Source organism: Eumetopias jubatus, unplaced genomic scaffold, assembly GCF_037043125.1.
Source record: "Eumetopias jubatus isolate StellerSeaLion01/CBP00866 unplaced genomic scaffold, mEumJub1_p1.0 scaffold_1, whole genome shotgun sequence".
Lineage (NCBI taxonomy): Eukaryota > Metazoa > Chordata > Mammalia > Carnivora > Otariidae > Eumetopias > Eumetopias jubatus.
This window is the reverse complement of record NW_028274807.1, coordinates 57,438,536-57,460,708: the sequence shown is the minus strand read 5'-3', so window position 1 is coordinate 57,460,708 and position 22,173 is coordinate 57,438,536. Positions and strand designations below refer to the sequence as shown.

At 42.5% G+C, this 22,173-nt stretch overlaps 1 protein-coding gene across 5 annotated transcripts in view; it reads right to left on the bottom strand.

The window, feature by feature from the left end:
• PHLDB2 (pleckstrin homology like domain family B member 2) overlaps positions 1 to 22,173 on the bottom strand; it is a 114,129-nt gene that overhangs the window by 48,502 nt on the left and 43,454 nt on the right. For all 5 annotated transcript variants that reach the window (XM_088026875.1, XM_088026864.1, XM_028110648.2 and 2 more), the window contains 3 exons: positions 13,831 to 14,193; positions 8,087 to 8,230; positions 6,887 to 7,024 (listed from right to left, as the gene is read on the bottom strand). In XM_088026875.1, the coding sequence (XP_087883001.1) occupies positions 6,887 to 7,024; positions 8,087 to 8,230; positions 13,831 to 14,193 (645 nt within the window). The remainder of the gene's footprint in view (positions 1 to 6,886; positions 7,025 to 8,086; positions 8,231 to 13,830; positions 14,194 to 22,173) is intronic.

Genomic DNA, 22,173 nt, shown 5'->3' with positions numbered 1-22,173 from the left:
TCTCTTAAAACTTAAGGTCCATCTTCCTAATTCCCAAAGTGTTTAGCACAGAGCCCAGCACACACTGAATACTTGGGTGTGTTTCATGAAACACTAGGTCAGGTTTGGAGTTGATACAGTGATGGGTTTAAAGTCATAGTACCTAAGCCATCATTTCTAAAGGCAGTCGATCCAAAGTCCTTTCCATATACCCTGAGAATACCTTTCCTTTCAGTTCCTAAACCCTGTGGTTTGGGAGGTAGGCATCCTCGTGGGTTCACAGATTAGGCAATTGTTTTAGATCCAAAATCACTTACCTGAAATTCTTAAGGCCAGATGTGTTCCAGATTTCAGAATATTCCGAATTTTATAGAGGTAATGCTGTTCATAGAGCATATATTAAAAGACATTTCCAGTAAGTTCTGGGCCAGTACCTATAATCAAACACGTTTCTATTTCTGCAGCTACTTATGAATATTTACATTAAGTGTGAATATTAGTCAAAGTCAGGTTTCACAACCAAATAAGTTTTGGTGCTAATCTTACAAAGTGATTTCCGCCCCCCCCAAACTTTTCAGATTTTAGAATTGCAGAGAAAAGATTATGGACTTGTGTCAATGAATGCTGGAAAGCTGAGAACGCATTCTCTGCCTGCCTCTACAGAGCCACATCCTTATACTTCTTTCTCCAGATTTTTTTTTCTTTTAGCTTTGACATTTTAATTACACAACTGATTGGTGGTTAGCGTAGAAAAAACTGGACAATCGGAACACTAGGGATTTCTATAATCAAACAACCACCAGAAAAAAAGAACCCTAATCTGGAATCCTGTTGACTGAATCCCCAAATCCCACGATACTCTTCCCACTTCCTCTAGCTAACTTTGAAATGTAAGAAAGAGGCACGGGAAGGGCTGGGTCCCTTCTGAACACTGCCTGTGACTTGGCAAATGCTCTGCACTCCAGAAGCATTAACACTTTGCTGAGGAATTCTGGGCCAGGCTGTCTTCCCCCTGGCTCTAAAGGAAGGATGGAGAGGAAGTAACAGGTACTTTGGCAAGATAATAATGGGGGAATAAAATGTAACCATTTCAGATACAATGATACATGCTTCGTGTAGGAAAATTAGTCGAGTAACAAGATTTCACCGTGGCACGAGTTATATATGGCATAGAGTGATTTAAGCTTCCATTTGCACCTTTAAGCCTGATTAGTTATAAACAAAGACAGGCCAGGATGGCAACAAAATGCCTTAATTCATCTGTGTAAGGAGAGATCCTAAAACAAAGAGTGAGCTTTATGATGGGGCATCTGGGTAATGGAAAGACTCTGTGACAAGACTAGGATGCGGAGCCCTTCCTTAACCATTTTACTGAATTTCAGTAAAACTGACTATTGATTTTTGTATGCCAAAGAAGCAGAGATGAGACACTGATAATCGTCATAGAGGAAATTGAAATTCTTCTATAATAAAGTAGAAGCAATTGGGAAACTATTTTTTGTCTGGAATTCTTACTGCGGTCAGAACGAGGCAAAGACAGAAGGAAAACCTACCTAAACAAATGCAGGTGTGCACACATCTGCTCAGCAGTGGCCCCAGCTGGGCTTGGCCGTGGGGTTGGGGCAGCGGTAAGAAGGGAAGCCAAGTCCACAACCAGGCTCTGCCAGCACTGAACTTCATGGTCCCAGTGGCTTCTCCATTCTGCCGCCAAGCTCATTAAACTGAATCTGTTCATTAGGGCAGAGGTTAACAATTCTCCCTCCTTTTACTCGCCCCAGGAAAACACTACGGCCTCTTGGCTTACTACTTCATCAAATAAATATCCTCCCTGGACTTACATTGGAGTCAGATACTTATATTTGTTCAGGGTTTACCCATGTTCATAGAGACTCTATTTGTGATGTGGCTACTGTCTGAGCACGTAGCTCAGAGCCACGTGGAAATGGGCTTCCTGATGCTTTTGGCTGTGGATCCCATAAGGGCAGAGAAATGTCAGCTCAGGGAGCCACTGCAAAAATGTTCAATAAATATATAATTGAATACATTGTCTATATTTTATATGTTGTCTGTATTTCATGCTCTTTATATTTTAGATGGTAACATATAATAAATAGCAGTCATCTATAACATACAGGTTTCCCCCCCGGTATCTGAAAGCAGTGCTCCTATGAAACGTTTCCTAAGCCAAAATAGTGTAAAGCGAAGAAGCAATGGCCATTAATTTATATGGAAAAAATTTTAAGCCTTCTCAGGCCCCCAAAATAACTCTCTTAGGCTTTTCTTATACCTTAGGACACCTCTTGCTCATCTAACAGATGCACCCAGTAAACGGTGATAAAGCACAGATGCTCACAGACACAGTTGGAAGGAAGCTGTGGCTGCAGGATGCAGAGATGCTGCTGTAGTTCCCAGGGAGGGAGCTGGGTGGCGCCACTCTGGCTGCTGGGGGCTGCGAGGGCGCGCTCCTGGCAACACACACGCTGAGCGCTAGACTCAAGCTAAGCGCTAGACTCAGGCTGAACGCTAGACTCAACGCCGAGCACTAGACACACGCTGAACGCTTTACTCACGCTGGATGCTAGACACATGATGAGCGCTAGAGTCACCCTGAACGCGCTAGGTTCACTTCTCGCCACCTTTTGCATAAAGGAGGAAACCCTATTCGGATTTCTATCAGGGAAAACAGGTGCTGATGGAGGCCTTTCGTAAATGGGAGGTGCCATAACGTGAACATCAGAAAAGTGAGTGACACCTGTATATTAATTTATACCGACTGGGTAAAAAATAGAATGATAGTTCCCAAATCACATAAGAGAAATAATACCAAAGACTGGCCTCACGTGCCAAGGAAACGATGTCGATAATTTCACGCCAGCACTTGAAATTTGAGGTGTTAGTAAGCCTTCCTCCTATGGCTCTAGGTCTTGTCTCCAAAAAAGTAGGGTCAGGCTTACAGGATGTGCTACCGACATCTGAAGCGGAGCTTGCCCGACAGGGTATCTTTCCAGGTCTTGGTTTTCTCATTCCACAGTTTCTATCTGACCGCAGCAACAGGTGTGTGGAAAAGGAAACGAGATCCAAAAGGGCAAAGGCCACTTCCTCCTTCTGTCTTACACTCTGGCTGGGCTGGCAGTGTGACGACGAGCCCCCTGGCATGTGCACTGAAGCACACCATCCCAGATGGCCTGAACTTGGCAGCACGTAGCTCTTGAGCAGGTGTCTGGCTCCGTGTTTCTGCTAAGGCTCCGCCTGGGCTTGCTGTGTGCAGGAAATCCAAGGACAATATTCCCGAAGCATACTGGGTGGTATTCTAGCCTGTGCTATAAGCTGGGTAAATAGTGGATAGCAGTGCCTTCCTCTATTTCACACGCTAGAGAAGGAAATCCGTATCTAACAAGGCCCAAACATGGGAAGTATGAAATGGGATTTGTACAAGGACTCAAAGAACAACAGGGAGAACATAATCGGAACTGGAAGGGTCTGCAAGGGCTTTTCTGAAAAGCTAACAATGAACCTAAGCCCTGAAAGATAGAACCAACAAGATATGGAATATGGGAAGGGAATCCCAGGCATGGGAAACAGATCTGCAAGGAAATAGATCTGGCAGGAGGCAGGGGGAGGATGACTCTTTACACAAATAGAAGGTCACTGTGCACATCGGGTGAAGGAGGGGGGGAAGTGACAAAGGCCCATGATATAAATATATAAAATTTATATAAAATATGGTGGAACACAAATCAGAGTGCTAGGATCTAATTTATATATTTTAAAAAATTGTTCTGGCTGCTGTGAAGAGAATGAATGAAAGGGAAGCACGTGGAAATGGAAGGAAAGAAGAGATTCTGATGGTTTAGAAGAGAGTGCTGTTAGTGGAGATGCAGAGAAGCTGAAGAAATTGAGAACTCTTAATGCGAGGGTGATGGAAAAAGAAGGGTCAAGATCGACTTCCGGGTTGCCATTTGGACATAGAGGTGGCTGGAGATGCCATCTCCTGGCCTGGGAATACTGAAGGAAGAACAGGATGGGGGGGCGGGTTGCGTGTGGAAGACAAGGGGAAGGAGATCAAGAGTTCGTTAGGTGCGTTGAGTCAGAGTAGCTGTGAAATGTCTGAGTCCAGATGTCAGCTAGGCTACAGGATATGAGTCAGAAGTTTGGGAAAGTCTTATAAGCTAAAGACATACACTCGACTGTCACCAGCGTTTACAGGTCATGGGGAGCCATGGCTATAAGAATGTGAGGGTACAAGAGAAGAGGATTCAGATCAAACACTCTAACAACCGGCTTTATAGAGGCAGAGGAACAAGCAAAGGGAACTCAGAAAAGTCACAGAGAAGGAGTATGAGAAAGAGAAGGAAAAACACAAGAGGAGGCATCCAGCGGCCAAGGGGCAGGGTGGGGAGGGGCGAGTACGAAGTAAAACGGTTGTCCCCTGTCTCGAATGCCGCTCAGGACGTCTGATCACAAGAGGACTAAAAACCACGCAGTGGGTTGGGCAGCACCGAGGTCTTTCGTAGTCTCACCAGGGACAAATCTGATGGAGAAGTGGGGGCCTAGGCCAACTCGAGTTGGAAGGGTGGGTAATTGGGAACTGAGGAAGAAGGCTCGCAGTGTAGGAAGAACATTGTTTGAAAAGCATGGCTATGATGAAGAGAAACGAGATAAGGCACTAGCTGGAAGGTAGTTTGTTTTTAAATAATAATAAAATGTAAAAATAATGTTAGCATGTTGGCAGTCAAAGTCCAGGAAAGAGGGAGAAGGCTGGGGGAGTGGGGTACAGAAGAGCTGACCTGGGATGGGATGACACCCAGAGCACATCCCAAGGCACTTATCTTTGAGGGGGGGAGAGAACCCTCCTGAGTGGGGAGGGGATGGGATCCATCTGATTTCTCAGAGAAGTAGGCGGTGAGGTCATCTCCGTGGGAGGAAAATGGACCAGAGGTTTGAACAGAGTGAAAGTGTGAAACAGCCGTGTCATAAAATCGTATGAGTTTATCTGAAAAACATAGTAATGCCGCCAAGTGGTATTTGAGTTTGGTCATCAGAAATTTGTATAACATCGTCTAGCCCGGTCTGTTTCCACTTCCCTTGTCCTTCTCTGGAATCTCTCACCCAACGCCAGTTTCTGCCATTTTTCACACCCTGTGATGACAGACAATAATCCCACTTTCTAAGACCAACGACTCCCCTAAGAGCTGCATGAGCCAGTCCTATACTTCAAGCCCCCAGTGTCCGCTCTCCTACACAGAGCCTCTGTCAAGCTCACCAAAACAATAATAGGAAGGATGGAGGTGGCCCCCTTTCTTGTTTCTGCCCATGTCCCTGGAGTTCCACCTCTCCTTTAGGCCCGCACAGTATAACACGACTTTCCCTGGGAGGTGGGATGGACACGACTTGCTTCGCTTTTGTGTCTCATGCGAATGATGGAGACAAAAAGAATTTGCAGGCCATGCCGTGTGGGGGCTACACAAAGATAAATAACTACATGGATGAGGAAGGCAGAAAGGCTTGTGGAGAACATGATACCCATTCCTCAGTCCCACAAGTTTTCCAGGAGGACATAAAAATATATACTAATAAGCACCCCAAACAAAGACATGCTTCCCACGGTTTCTTGCTGTATCAGTGCAGAATCTTGGAAAAGCAGAATCGTCCTCTACTGCAGATCGAGACAATCAATCCTTTGACCTGGCTTTGAGCTTTTTAAAGAAAAATATACCAACTACCCCAAATGGATTCTTTACTATTTCAAAGTCTGGAGCTAGAAGGAACATACATAAAACTTAATGTGAAAAAGCTGGGTACTTAATCTTGACAAGCAGGCAACCAAGAAATTGATGTGTAGCTGTTAGTCTGACATCAATTTCTGACAATATCACTTTGAGCTCATTCTCTGGCACCAAGATCAAATGCCCTTATTTATAGGTCTCAAACAAAGAAGAGCCTAAAAAGGAAGCTGCATTCAGCAGAAATCCTTTCCACATATTACCCACTAGGACTTACTCTACTCAAACTGATTTTTTTTTTCTTTTTCTTAGCTTAGTGGAGAAGATGGTGAGCAAGGAAGAACGTGTTCGTTTGCTTTTTCCCTCCAAAACTGGAATCTCAATTTTTAATTTTAGGCTTGGTTTAGCTGTAACTAACTCAGAATGTGAGAAAAAAGTAAGTAAAATATTTCCCAGAGGAAATAAACAAATAAGCAGACAAACAAAAAACCCAACTACTACCTTGAATTCTAAAAACTGCAAGTAATTTTTCCCACTTTCCCAAGTAGATATCAGCTAACATTCAGGTTGTGGCTTGAAATGTACGAGTGAGACCTTTTCCAAGGTAAATGTCAACTGTGTTTCATGGGTATTTTCCACTTGGCAGTGTATGAGGATTCCCTGACAACTCCAATGCATTTGTCAAAGAGCAGTGCCCTTGCATTGACGATAATGGCAAGGCGGGACAGGTGAGGTGAATGGTTCCCATTCAAATTCTTAATGAACAGAAAAATGAAAAGAAAAAAGGCAACCGTGTTTGAATATGCCTAAGTCATCCCTACAGGATACCGGTGGTTAAGAATAAACTTCTTATGCTAAAATCAATCTTTAAAAAACACAGCACAATCAGAAGAGCAGAAAGCCTGCTGGAAAAAAGCAATTCACTCATCTCAAGTAGGTTAAGCCGCCATGAATATCAACCCAGAAAGTTCTATGGGCTCTACTCCCTTAGCGTCCGCAGCTCAGTCCCTGACAGTTCTTTGTGAAGAACTTACCTCATCTGAAGACTTTCCTCTAGTACCACTGTCTCTAGGAACATGACACACAAATTCCAAACCATGGGAATTCATACAACATTTAAATTCGACCAAATGGAGCCACCATATTGCTCATAAAAATTGAATTCAAATATACTTTTCTTTTACCTTGGTCTTTTCACCAACGATGTTCTTTTCCAGTTCTGCTATTTTCCGATTTAGATGATCCAAAATTTCCTTCTCTTTCATAAGTTCAGTTGTTTCAGATTTCTGTTCTCCATCCAAAAGAGCACATTCCATATCCAACTGAGGACACAAAACAAAGCTCAGAGGTGTTTCACATTCAGAGATTCTCAATTGTCCACTTTAGAGGTGCATTTTTAACAGCCGCAGATTTCAAAAAGTACTACGGTATCAGCCAGACTGTGGGGCCTAGAGTACACCCCAGAGAGTCCAGGTGAGACTCAGAATTCCTATATAAGAAGGCTGGACAGCCCACAATACATTTACTAAGAAATCTACCTATCATTTAATTTTTCTACTGCAACTCCTTCTCTGCTAACTTCTCAAGAGTATTTTGCCTATTTGCTCAGATTCAGGCTCAAGCACAAACCATCTTGGGAGCAGGTGTGTCTGTCTGTGTTTGTCCACAGAGCTTGGGAAGTGAAAATTACACCCGGCCCAGCATGCAAGCGATGCATTCTTAGCAATGCCAGCAGGGGGAACGTCCAGGGTCTGTGTAGAAGATGACAGGTGAGCAGTCCCCTTCCACTTAGAGCTATCTGCATCATCTGTGAATATACACATGCTCGGCAGAATCATTTGCTCCTTTTCGCTCCGTGGAGGTAGTATGAAAAGTGGCCCTTTCTCCTATAATAGTAAGAGACTATGTGTCTGTCTCCTCTCTGGTTTGCAAATCTCTAGAAAGCTAGGTCTATGTTTGCTGCATATATAAATCCCTCTATAGTCCAACATGACGTCCAACTCTTAGTAAGCATACTCAGGAAATGTTTGTTGGATTTGAACTTGGACACCTAAATGTATGGGGACCTCAGCTGACAGATCCGTAGCAAGTCAGAGAGCATACAGCTTTGTTAAGACAAAATTGGTTATACCCAAAGTACATCAAAAATGGCTTCATATGTTTGTCTCATCTGACTTAAGAAAAAAAGACCAGGAAAAAAGAACTATTTTTTTTTTAAAAAGGTATTTTTACCCTGTACTTGGACCCACTGAAAAAAATGTTAACTCATGTTGATTTCTATGTATTCTGCTTCCGAAGCCTATGTCTTAATAGGCAGTAATATTTTTAAGCTAAAGGAAAGGGAGAAACAAGAGAGGGGTAAAAAGTCAACTCCTGGTTTATACCTCTCTGGAAGATTCATCCATCTGGTCATTGATATCTTTGATTTTTTGTTCAAGTTCTTCGAGGTTATTTAGAATTGCTATCCGGGTCTCTTCCATTGCTGCCAACTCCTGAATCCTTTGTTCTTCGTTTATATCCTCTGGGGTCTGCAATTAATCAACACAGAAAAGGGCTATTCACACTTCAATTCCAGAATCTCCCAATTTATAAACCAGTAGGAAGTCTCGGGTTTCACAGTCTCAGTGCCTCTTTGGATTCTAAAAGCATCCTTGTGATTGTTCTGTTGCAATTCTGAATTTTCCCACAAATCCTCAGCAGTGAGGGTCTTAAGTTACCTCATACAAACCAACTTAAATTCACCCATTCATATTCTTTTAAAGCTGAAATAACTAAGTTTGTACAGATGAGGAAGTTAGTCCATAGACATTGTAGTGACTTCTCTAAGGTCATAGAGAAAGTTTGGCACAGCAAAGAATGAGAAGCTAGACAAGACTTTTGACATCTTCCTTAGGGATCTCTTAGGCATGATGCTACCCTCACTCCAAGCTCCACATTCTCTCCCAACTCTGAGTGAACACAGCTCCTACAACGGTTTCCCGAATCTCTAGCCATACTCCGGGTCCACTAGGGTTATTTGTGAATGGGCATTCATGCTTATTTGTCTCCTTTCCAACGCAAGGTGGAAAAGTGAGGGCATGATACGCTTGGCCCCTCGCACCTCAATGTTCCATAAAGTGAATAACCAGGACAATACAGCCCTTATTATTTTGGTGACTCCCAAAGTGACTGAAAACTATACACTTAATGTGAAGTTAATTCATGTTTCACTTCTTGTGTTTGCACATTACTTACTGTCTTTATCCTACAGCACCTTCTTCCTATATAATGTTTAAGACACTAACTGGGCCAATGGGCTTTTGTGACACAAAATAGGACACTGGTCATCATTCATAAAGTCATTTCACAGAAAAAAAAACTTGAGTTCCTTGGCAAGGAATGAGAAAGGCAGGAAAGAACCTGAGTAAGAGAGGACATACTTAAACTCCTCAACAGAGAGATGACAGGTGCCCAGGGAAGAAAGGAGTATCTGGGATCAAAATTTGACAGCCTATTGTTTTAAGAAGAGAGTATAATGAATTGAAAATCGCCTCTTCTTTCAGCCATTTCAGGTTAGTTATCCTAGATATTGCCTGGTAGAGATCAGTCTTTCTGTAAGTCAAGGGATGCTGGGGTATCGGTACATTACTTATTCAATTTTTATCTCTCTTTGAAAAAGTAATTTCTTTTCATTCGTAAGTCAGCCATGAAACAATTTCACAATTGGACACTGAACATAGCAGACTTGATAAGTAAATTATTGAAGTTCACTTATCAGTCAGTGCCAAGAATATTCATATTAACCAAAGAAATCATTAACATTTAGTATGTCACACGAGGTTCATTTATTTAATGATTTTTTAAGATTTTATTTATTTATTCATGAGAGACGGAGAGAGAGAGAGAAGCAGAGGGAGAAGCAGGCTCCCAAGGAGCAGGGAGCCTGATGCGGGACTCGATCCCAGGACCCTGGGATCATGACCTGAGCTGAAGGCAGGCGCTTAACCATCTGAGCCACCCAGGCACCCTATTTAATGATCTTGAAAATAACTTCAAGAAGAGAGCCAGCGTGTGGCACTCTTTATTCATATTCTTTATTCTTTACCCTACTTCACTGCCCCTTACGGAGATCAAACAATTGAGATGTCACAGTATCTCAGGGTGATTAGCAAAGGTACGCAGGCCTTCCAAGCTTTGACATTTAGACTTTTAATTGCCATCTTACATCCAGTATCTTGCCAATTAATAAAACAACCGCTGACCTTTTTATCACAATGAATCTCATTGTCTTAATACTCAGGTACCTGTTTTAGGACGTGAGGAAGGCCTGTAACAGTGAACGGCATTCCAAAATCACTGACGTGTAATCCTAGCAGGAAAGGCCCAAGAAGGCCAGTATCCTGTTGGGTAAACATTACATATTGGGTTTCAACTGCCAACATGGTTTAAAAATATCTCTCTCACTGGTGGAAGTCAAGCATTAAGCGCAAACAAAAGCTGAACAATCTGCAAAACCATGAACTTTCTAAGCAAAGAGAGGGTGAAGAAAGGTGACAGTGGCGATTATAAATGTCTAACTCAAAGTTTCTAAACAACTGACCACAATAGGCATCGTTGATAACAGACCATTTGAGAGGCTATTTATAACAATCAATGCTATCTAGGAAATGGTTGTTCTTTTTTGTTATTTATAAAGAGCAAAATCTCCAAAAGGCATTCTAAAACTCTGAATGGTTTGCGATGGAATGGAAGGAGAGTATTGTTCACACACGTACGAGCATCCCCAAATATGCCATCTGTGAGGCAACCTGATCTCCACAGAGAAAAGGGAGAGAGGGTAGGAACGAGACACTGTATCTGCTTTCCCCCCCAAAAAATCTCTTCTTAGAAACTCCTTGCAACCAGAGGAAGTAGCAAGTGTGAAGGCTGTCCACTGTAGACAAAATGATTACTCAAGAAGAGAAGAGGGAAAAAGTTCTCAAGGAAAAGAACTTCTTTTTTTTTCCCAAATAACAATATGAGGTGATGGATGTTAAACTAAGCGTGGCAATCATTTCACAACATTTGTAAATCAGGTCACAAGGCTGTACACAAAACGCACACAGTGCTGTGTGTGTGACTTAAATCCTAACACTATGGAAGAAAGAAGAGTGAGCTAGTCTCAGCTTTCACCTCAGGCAGCAGAAGACAGGTTCACAAAAGCCAATTAAAATTAGCACATTCCAGGGCGCCTGGGTGGCTCAGTCCATTAAGCGTCTGACTTGATTTTGGCTCAAGTGGTGATCTCAGGGTCCTGAGATCGAGCCCCGGGGCAGGTTCCGTGCTCAGCAGGGAGTCTGCTTGAGATTCTCTCTCTCTCCCTCTCCCTCTGCCCCTCCCCCTGTGCTCTCACACTCTCTAAAATAAGTAAATCTTTAAAATATAAAATAAAATAAAATTAGCATATTTCTAAGGTCATCTGTATCTTTACGTGTTAGCTTAAACAATTTCCAGAACAGTAAATCTTAGGTTTCCTAAATGTCATCAAAATCTTTGTTTCCTTAAATCAATGTGTTTGTCACATTCCTCTCTTCTCCATTGATCCTTAGATTGATTAATACAAACACTGTCCTTTGCTAAGTAAACAATTTAGTGAGCAGATTACTAAGAAGAAAAGCATCCAAAACAAATGGTCAGGACTTAATAAAACATTCTTTTATCTGCTGTCCTGGGGTAACATATATCTGTCTCCAAAAAGTCATACATGCAAACCTCCGTCCTTGGAACTCATCCCCTCCCTTGCTCTCTGCCTAAGCTGCTGCGTGGTAACCAGAGGCGCCTTTGATATTTCCTGCCTCCAAAGGATGCACAGTCTTATATGTCTTGCCTCAGCGGAGGCTGCTCTAAGCTTCAGAGGCCTCCTTTTCCACAAAAGCATATTTGGGCAATTAAAAACATCTGCCACCATCTGCCTGTTTACACACTAGCAGCTCTCTTGTCCCAGCCCTCTTGAGGAGGAAACCTGTCTCCCAAAAGATGGTCCTTGAGAGAAACACATAGCTCACTGTTTTAACAAAAATCTGGCAGCTGTCCATGATGGAAGAAATGGGAAAGGATTTTGAATGAAAAGGAAGTCAAGGACTTCAAAGGGAGCCAAAGGCTGATGAAAACAGCTCAAGTTTTCAAACGGTGGGTCATTTACTTTGCCTGAACACAACCAACATTTGATTCCGCCCCCCATCCTAGTTTCTAACAGTTGCATTTCTGGTAATAGAGACAGATGTCCTATTCTGAAGTACTCTCCACGGAGAATGAGTAAGGTCACTGCGGTCATTAGGAGAAAGAAGGACTGAACATTTCCGAGTCCTAATACTGATGATGGGAGAACTCAGAAGGTAGGCACGGACTCCTGACAGGGAACACTGAGTAAAAAAGTCAAAACAAACACACAAACTCCTCCTGAATAATACTCCAGATGATAAACTACCTCCAGAATTTTGCACACGATAAGGTCTTTCTCTTAATCAGTTTGTGTCCTTCTCTTACAACAAAAATTTAACTGATGTATTTTTTTGTTTTTGATTCTTTGGCCATAATTGTCGAGAATCTTGGAATTGAACTTAATGGTCAGAGTTACTTAGTTAATTAACTGATCCTGTTTATTTAAATAAATAAATTCTTGTGATTATGACATCTGTTTTTTTCTCCTAATTACTATTTTTTGTGTTAATTTTATTCCAATAAAACTTACATTTTCTTGTCACTCTCTTAAATCCTTTATAGGAAACAGGTAGGAGAATTTATTTTAATTTCATAGAAAAAAGATTCTTGGGGCACTTGGGTAGCTAGTCAAGTAAGCATCTGACTCTTGATTTTGGCTCAGGTAATGATCTCAGGGTCATGAGATCATTGGCTCTGTGCTGGGCATGGAGCCTGCTTTAAGATTCTCGTGCTCTCTCTCCCTCTGCTCCCTCTTCACACACTTGCATGCTTGCACATGCTGTCTCTCTCTCTCTCTCCTAAAACCAAAAAAGAAAAAAAAAAACCCACAGATTCTTAACCTGTGTGAAAAAAGTAACACCAAAAGATTTTCCTCTAATTCCATTTAAGAAATCTTCAAATTTGGAAGCATTTGGAAATCAATATACAGCCAGAAGACTAAGTAATAATTATGATTACATATGAATCTTACTCTTATACATCCAAAAAATATCGTAAGTCAAGTCAAGGGGGGAAGACCACTCATGATAAAAGACTAATTTCCTTACAAATAACTCTTACTACTTAGTAAAAACAAGATAAGAAATTTTTTAAAAAATGGGTGAAGAACATGAGTAAGTGGGTCAAAATACAAATTCACAACTAAAAATATGAAAAGATGTCCAACTTTATGCATAATTAAAGACAAGCAAATTAGACACCAATTAACTTAGTATATTGAAAAATTTTGAAAATGTGCAGCCTTGGCAAGTGTATGGAGAATGAGGCATGCTCATAAACTTTTGGTAGAAGTGTCACCTGGAAATACTTCTGAGAGTATAATTTAGAAATACTGATTAAAATGAATAATATACAAACTCTTTGATCTAGCAATTCCAATTTTAGTAAGTGATCTTGTAGATACATTTGCACAGTATTCGCTACATATAGATTTTATTAGTAAAAAAGCTAGAAACAATTTAAATAGTATTTCCAAACAATAGAATACTAGTCAGCTATTAAAAAGAATGAGGCAGACCTGTGTCTACTAAAATGCAAAGATATGCAAGACATTTAGTGAGGAAAAGAAAAAGAGCAGAACACCGTATGTTTGCATCTGTGCGTCTATGCCTATAACACGTGGCTGTATATGCACAGAAATATGAAGAAGAAAGGTAAGACACTTTTGTGTTTATATCTCAGGTGTACAACTGGGAGGGGGCAGAGAAAAGAGAAACATCCCTCTTTTGAGTTTTCTTTACCGCTGCATTTCTTACGGTGCACAAATTTGTTACTTTATAGTAAATGTCCTAATTTGCTGCACCTTGTTTAGCTAATTACCTCTTAAACTGAAGCTTCGCTGAGAACATTTTGGAAAACAAGAACGGTAAAATCTCTAGTCTCTGGGCCAATGCAGATGCAGAGCCCCAGGCCCTAAATCCTGTTTTTTTTTTTGCTCTGTCGCCTTTACCTTCGGTAGGATACTAAGATAAGCAGACTCGCTGGAAGTTTTCAGAAAGGCAGGCGTGAGGTCCCTGAGCAGGTCATCGTTCCTGATGCTCCTGGGGGACAGGAAGCCAGCACTGTTCTGCCCGACGCTCCCGAAGATTGCCGAGTCCGCATCGTGGAGAGAGCCTTTCGGGTGGCACCTGTACCTGGCGTCAGGGCTCACCACGGCTTCTTCAAACACGGACTCCTCATCAGAGAGCTGCAGCTTCTCAAGCTCCTTATTGATCTTCTGCACATCGGCCACAGTGGTGCCCGTGGACAAGCGACTGTCGGGCTTTGTGTATTCAGCACAGAGACTGAGGATGGTCTCCAGACGCTGTCTCTCCTAGAACACAGAAGAGGGGAAGGTCAGAGAGTTTGTGAGAATAAAGACAATCACAAAGAGAAAGACTGAAGAGGCTGGGACTGCTGGCAATTACATCCCGCAGGTAAACCCACAGACAGTGGGCTGGTGATGAGTTTCCATCATCTCAGATGGATGCATTTAAGGATCCAGATGAAACCCAGGTGAAAAATGCCTGATTTTCTTCCCAAACTCAATTCGAGCTGCCCCCTCTCCTTGGACGTCCCAGTGCTGATGCCCCCACGTAGCAGCCCTCGGTAAGCCTTTTCTTGATTTATTAGTTCTCTGAACATTTCAGTCTTTTTTTCAATCTCCTTTTTAAAAAATCTTCACTCCCCCTTGCTTCTCTACCGCTCTGCCTCCAACATATCTGGCTCTTCCATCACTATCGACTTAACACTTGCGCTTAAAGTTAATTCTCTAGCATCCTAGAGAAACAGACACACAAAAAGAAAAATACTACTTAAAGAATCTTCTAATTTAAGAGAATTTTTTTCCTGAAATTTTTTCAATATTTTTTTGACATGCCTCAAAATTTTCAATACTTTTCTTATGTCTTGTCATGAGATAAAGGTCTTTTCCACCAATCTCTAACATGAGTAATTAAAATTATAAAGAAGTGGAACTGTTGCATAAAAATGGAAAAACTTTTCATGTCACGTCCAGTAGAAAGACAGCAATGTATTTCAGATTCTGAAATCATCTTGATTCATTTAACTGCAACATAAAATGATAGTTCATTTGCTTAAAAAAAAAATCAATATATAGGCCATTGATGTCTATAATGGTACTACTTACTGACACTTCACCAAGCTCCCCATACAAAACAAGTGGATATTTATGGTTTTTGACTTTAAGTAAAATCACTATATATTTGTGAGCAATAGTATATAATTTATGAAATGTTTATCATAAGCCTCGACAGAACTGTTTGGGGTGGGGAACCTTAACATCTCTGCCTCGCACATTAATTCCAAGGCCAGAGTGAAAAGAAAAATAATAAAATAACAAAAAAAGTCTATTGTGATTACATCTACCACATTGAAAAAAAAAATCAAAAGCCTTCCATAGAAAAACATTTTCCAAACTGGTTATCAGTAACAACATAGAAAATTTTTAAGTAGCACTGGGCTACTGTATTCAATTTCTAACTGCAGCTAATTTGTAAAGACAAAATTCTGAAGGCAGTCAGCTCTTTGCCAGTTGAAGGACTGACTATCCAACAGCAAAGTTAAATAGAAACAGACCAACATAATGCCCTGGTTTCCATTAAATACACTAATTAAATGACAAGACAGAAGTCATTTAAGTTGTGTCTAACTTTCCTCTGTCCTCTAAAGTATGCCCCCTTCACCCCTGCAAATGCAATCGCTTGATCAAAAGGGCTATCACACCAGCTCCTCTAAGCCCCCACCTCCCGTTCACTGCCTGAACTTCTGGCCTCCAGCTGCAGCTCGGTCCTCATGGCCTCGTCCCACGGCAGGCGCTCATAGCTGCACAGCCTCCTCCCGCGCACTTCTGCACCCAGTCCGTCCAGGAGCCCCGGGGCTTATTTATCTCTGCAGCTGTTGCCAGCTGCCAACCCCTACGTACCTCAGCTTTATGGGGAGGAAGTGGTGGGGGCACAGCATTCACTGCCTTATTTTAAACTTCTCCAACGACAGAGAAAGTTCACTTGGGAATATGCAAAACCCATGTGCAAGGGCATATTTAAGGAGGGGGACAGGAACAAGACCCTATATTTTACCCCTTCTCAATAGCATCTGCATGAGAAACTAATGCTAATTTCCAAAGGAAAGTTCTCTTTCTGCCATTTAGGTGACTTAAGCTGAAGCACCCAAACTCCGTCCCTACTGACCTTTATAGAGCGCAGTGTGTATACATTAGCCTGGACATTAATTACACGTGGGATTATCTGAAAGTTGTCAATTCCCACTTACCAGGGCTTCAGGGAACAGTATGGTCTTCAAAATCACGGAAGGCACTTCTGCCTCGCCTGTGATACATAGCAAAATCCCTCCCACATCTCTCCCAAAATAGTTTCTTCTGCTGCCAGTGCTCTTGCTTAATTCCACAGGAATAAATGATCCCAGCCTTAAGATGAATGCTATTTCAGACAGTGGAACGCAGTATTCAATGGCTTGTGCACAGGAAGTGTGGTCTACTGGTATGTGGTTCTCTCTATTCTTATCACCCCATTCACAGCCAATCTGTCCAGGCTCGAATCACACACACAAGCCACACTGCCGCCCGTGAGTCTCAAAGAAATCCAGGCTGCGCTGAGACACGCTGGCCCCATAAAAGCTGCACCAAAGAAAAATAAACTGATGTCAAGAAGTGCGTCAGAAGAAAGTCTGCAAGGCATTTCAGAAAGCACTATATGCAGCCTTTTAAGGAAAACCCTGTACAGAACGTACCCTCATAAAATAATTCTCCCCGGAGCCCTCTTCACTCTGGAGTCTTGTTCTTTCCCATCCATCACTCCAATATTCTCCATTCTGGGGGGGCCTAAAACCAGGGCACCCATTCCACACCAGGACGCCTTTGAGAACCAAACAGGGCACTATGAATAATTACTCTGGAACGCCAAGCACCAGCAGGGACTGAGATGGACGGCCCCCCACCTAAAACCCAATTGCATCTGGCACTTCACCTGGCCACCTGCCAAGTTGGGAGGGCCACCCTCCTGAAGATCTCCAGTTTCTGCCCACCTCTCCCAGCCAGTGTTCTGCTGTGCCTTCTTTTGAAAAGCCACCAGTGCAAGGCCTAGGCATCTAAATGGCACAAAACATTGGTGCTGTGGCCTTGGAAAGTAGGTCATTTGAATCAAATCATTTTAAATACATTTTTAAATCTCCCTCTCTATTTTCCCTTTCCTCCTCTCCTCTTCGATATACTGCATATATCAAAGAAAGCTTTGAAGGGGACACGGGATCTTAAAATATATACCTGAAGAAAATGGTGTGCGGTTCTTTTCCTAAGCAATTAAAAAAAAAAAAAAGCTGCAGACTGAGTGTGTTTTGACCTCAGAGCTTTCTGTCTTTTTCCGAGGAATGTGTCTGGCAGTGCCTCTCGGCAGCTCTTGGTCAGGGACCTCATCCATCTCCCAGCCCCATCCATCCCCTGTTAACCAACAGCAGCCAGTCTGGGCCACAGGACTGGAAATGCAGTGCAGAAATAAATTACATAGAAAACCAATTGCCCGATACCCAAGCGCAGTTGAAATCTTTGTTGAACTCCTTGTGTTATAATTAACTATGTTGGGTCACTCATTATATAAAAGCAAGGGTCAACTTTTAATGGCTAGAAATAACTTAGTTGGAAGAAGATATTTTTTCTGAAGAGGACCTGCTGTAACTGCTGAGTATGACCTTACTTCTCTCTCTCTTGTTAACCCTAGAGATTCAATATCTCCATAATCGCCAGTTCATCAAAGATCTGTTAAGCTACTCTCAGGCCATTACTGTGCTGGAGACACAAGGATGGAAAAAGACAGCATTTCTACCCTCACATCTTTAGTGGAAAGCACAGTTGATCAATCAAAGAAAAGGGTGCTAACAGATTTACAGAAAACCAACAGATTCACATATAAGGAAGTAGTTGACCAAAATTATAGAAAGACAAATTTGAGTTGAGACCCTGGGATAAATATGAGTCTGTGTGGTCTGTTGGCCAGTGGGGTGGGCTGGGCATTTCTATAAAGGAACCATATAAGCAAAGGCATAGAGCATGGACTAATAGAGTGTGCTCGGGGATCAGCAACTACTGTGTGGCTAGAAAGATGGGGTTCTTTAGAGGAAGAGGGACGAGGTACATGCAGAGAAGTGGGTCAACTTTCTCTCTCTGTATACCAGGACTTATGAGCTCCCAATAACCCTGAATAAAAAACCAAAGAGAGTCAGAGACCCTGGCCTAAAGGTGGATGGCAGAATAAGATGGAGCTGACAGCACGTAAGCATTATTTTCAGGATTCCACGAGCAAATTCCGAAGTCTCATTTAGGTAGGACAATGAGGAGGAAAAACAGAAGCAATGGTTAAAAGTCTTTTACGCGAGTCTGTTTATTTTTGGAGATAAATCCTTTGGGGTAGTAACTAGGGCTATGATGATCAGTTCTTGTCTTTTTGGACACAAGGTAAAACAGTTTCTCAATTTCCCACTCCTAAACTAGATAGGACTGTCAAACTTGCACGGGCCCATTACGTGTGAAAAGCAATGTGTGTCCCTTCTGCCTGGACAACTAAGACATGATCCATTACATGTCTTGCTTTGCCATGGCAGAGTGACACTCCAGATGGTGCTGGCTCCCTGAGCCTTGGCCCTGAGCAAGGAAATACAGAGCAGAGGCCTCATTCAACCCATGCTGGCCATGGAGAGTGAAGGAGAAATAGACCTACGCTATTTTAAGCCTGACATAATTGTTTTCTTTTGTCTCCTCCACATCATGATTGATAAGCCTTGCTTAATTTCAAGCAGGTTATGGGCCCAAAAGTTGGAGACAAGAGCCTCAGAGATCCTACTAAAGGCAGCTCATTTATTTACTGTGTAATAAAGAATTTGGCTTTGCCCAAAGAGAGGTCTGGCCTTCACTGCTGGACTGTTGGCTTCTGGAAGGTAATCTATGTCATACCTGATGGGATTGTCTTTGTTTAGGACAAAGTGGGGCACTCCTGATAATCAATCTCAGGGTGAGGGCTGGCCACTCCACGGTCATGATTTTTGTGGGATTTTTATGGGGGCCTGGGAGTCATGTGTTATCAGTCAACCTGGAGATGAGACTAACCAAGTGGACAATCAATCCATCATGCCTACATGATGAAGTCCCAGTAAAAACTCTGGACACTGAAGCTCAGGAGGTCTTCCCTGGCTGCCCACACTCCATGGGTACTGCCACACACCAATGTGGGTAGCGTATCACACCCTGACTCCACAGGGAGAGACCAGCCGAAGCTTTGCATTTGGAACCTCCTGACTCTGCCCCTCTACTTCTCTTCTCCTTGGCTGATCTTGATCTTAGCCTTTCCCTATAGTAAACGATAATCCTGACTGTAACGGCTTTCAGTGGGTTCTGTTAAGTCTTCCTAGTGAATTCATGAACCTCTGGGTGGTTCCCAGGAAGTCTCTGAACTTGTGCTTGATATCAGAAGAGAGGACGGTCGTATGTGGAGACAGTGCCCTTTAACCTTGTAACTGGCCTTCATGTTTATCCAAACATTGCCCTAGTGTTATATTTATCAGTTTAGGACAACTAATCTAAGAAACTGTATACATAAGTAAGGAGTTTTTATTTTTTTGATTTTACAAATTATCGTCATAAAAGTCAGTTTAATGTCTAGCTAAGAACATTTTATCTTGTAGTCTACCTGGGAAATCCACCTTCAGACTTGTGGTCAGGGCAGCGCTTTATTCTGCCATCCATTGTTTAGAAAGCATGTGCATGTGTGCCCCATTGGAGGGTTGCTCTGGAAAGAGGCCCATCTGACAAATGAAATAGCAATGCCTTTGTGTGATTATCTGTTCTGGAAGCAAGTGCAAGTCATCTGAAGAGTTATGGAATAATGTGACAGCTACGAATTGATCGACAAGCATCTGTCACATGCAGGTTGCTATTAGGATTTTGTATCAACTATACCTATTCTGGCTCCATGATAATGGATAACCAGATGCAGAGGGAGAGTAAGGCATGCACAGATAACTAGGATACTGCTTGCCACTCAGTGATTTTTCAGTACCTGTTTCTCAAATATAGTCAGTACACCCCATACACAAGCACACTGCCTAAGGAGATCAAGGCCGTCCTGCGCAATGCCCTAAACTTCCCTCCTCTACCTCTCTTTATATGTCTGGGTCTCCTTTCTTCAAGGTACCATAGTGGCTAAGAGCAGGAACTCTGGAGCCTGAATGCTATTTCCATAGCTACCTGTGAGGCCCTGGGCAAGTCATTTAGCGTCTGTGAGTCTTAGTTCCTCATGCATAAAGCAAGGAATTACTAGAATATCTATCTTGTAGGATGTCATGAGGATTTAAAACGTAAACAAACAAACGTGTATATGTACACACACACGCACGCGCGCGTGCGCGCGCGCATGCGCCCTTCTTGAACACAGTAAACACAATATAAGTGTTCGCACAGGTATCTAAGGAGAGTCCCTCAGTCCTCCCAAGGTGAAGCCCTCTGCCTGCCTCACTGCATCCATATTCCCTCCCATTATCCTTATGGTTTTGTTTCACCAATTTTCCCTCCCCTACACACTTATTTCCTCTCTTGAATCCTTCGCCTCTGTCTGCAAAGGTACTCAAGTCCCCTCCTTCTCCCCTTGCCCCAAACAATAAATTATCTTCATCGGATTACCCAGTAGATTTTCTATTCCGCTTCCTCACTTCCCTTCACACCTCCACACATTCCAAATCTCAAAGAAGTCACCAGAGCTCAACATTTCACTTCCCATCATTCTCAGCCCTTTGCAATCTAGAATAGTGTGTCCTGCCTTTGTGCAGACTAGACACTCTGTAAGAGAAGGGGCACCTCCCACTTCTCCAGGAAAAGTACGAGTAAAGTGAACAGAAAGGAGAAGCACTTTGAAATAAAGATATCAGGACTCTGCAAAGAAATCAGAGCGCTTCTCTCTGCAACCGCGTATTGTTTTTTTTTTTTTTTAATTATTTTTTTTTTAAGATTTTATTTATTTATTCATGAAAGACAGAGAGAGAGAGAGAGAGAGAGAGAGGCAGAGGGAGAAGCAGGCTCCCAAGGAGCAGGGAGCCCGACGTGGGACTCGATCCCAGGAACCTGGGATCATGCCCTGAGCTGAAGGCAGACGTTTAACCATCTGAGCCACCCAGGCGCCCGCTGCAATCGCGTATTGTAAGGATCTGTGGGTAAATTGACTTCCCTCTCTCCCACAGAACCACTGGGCTTTCAGAGCAGACTCTGTGTCTAAGCTTGATTAAGCAGAAAGAACAAAGATTTGGATTTAAAGTTCTGGCATGTGCCAGACCTGTAACAGAAGTTCTTATCAGATTCAACTCCTTGAGTTTCTATAACCTGGTCTGTAAAACAGAGATGGTAAGATCAGCGCCTGCCCTAGGGTTCCTGGGAGGAATCAATAAAGGAGTGTGTCTGAGAACATTTACTATAAGGTCTAAGTTGGTGCTTGTCACAAGGCCGGTGCTCAGTGTTTGTTATCAATGATTAGAGATGGTTTCCATTAAAAAATTGGAAGTGAAATCGATAGTTGTCTTGTGGGTCCTGGAGAACCATCACTAATACAGGAGTCCCCCCTCATGTGAGGGGGATATGTTCCCAGACCCTCAGTGCGTACCTGAGACCATGGATAGTACTAAACCCTATACACACGATGGTTTTTTCTATGCGTACATACCTATGATGAAGTTTAATGCATAAAGTAGACACAGTAAGAGATTAACAACAATAACCAATAATAAAATAGAACAGTATAACAATATACTGCAATAAAAATATGGAAGTGATCTCTCTCTCTTTCTCTCTCAAAGTACCTTATTGTACAGTACCCACCTTTCTTATGATGAAGTGAGATGATAAAATGCTTACATGCTGAGATGAAGCGAGGTGAATGGCATAGGCACTGTGACCTACTATTGACCTCCTGATGGTAGGTCAGAAGGAGGATCACCTGCTTCTAGACCAGTGTTGACAGTGGGTAACTGAAACCAGGGAAAGCAAACTGCAGATAAGGGGGGACTACTGTACCAGTCAACAAGCAAACCTAAAAGCCAAATCCAACTGCTCTCAAGGAAAGGCAATACCGGAAAACTATGTTATGCAGCCAAATGTGCCCCTGAAAAATTCACAGATCTATGGGGTTCTTTGGCCAGTCTGGAAGGAGAGAAAAATCCTCCACTGCCCAAAATTCCCTCCCGGGGGTGAATCACATGTCTGAGCTTCTGGCAACAGAGCTCTGCCCAGTTGCCATAGCAACCC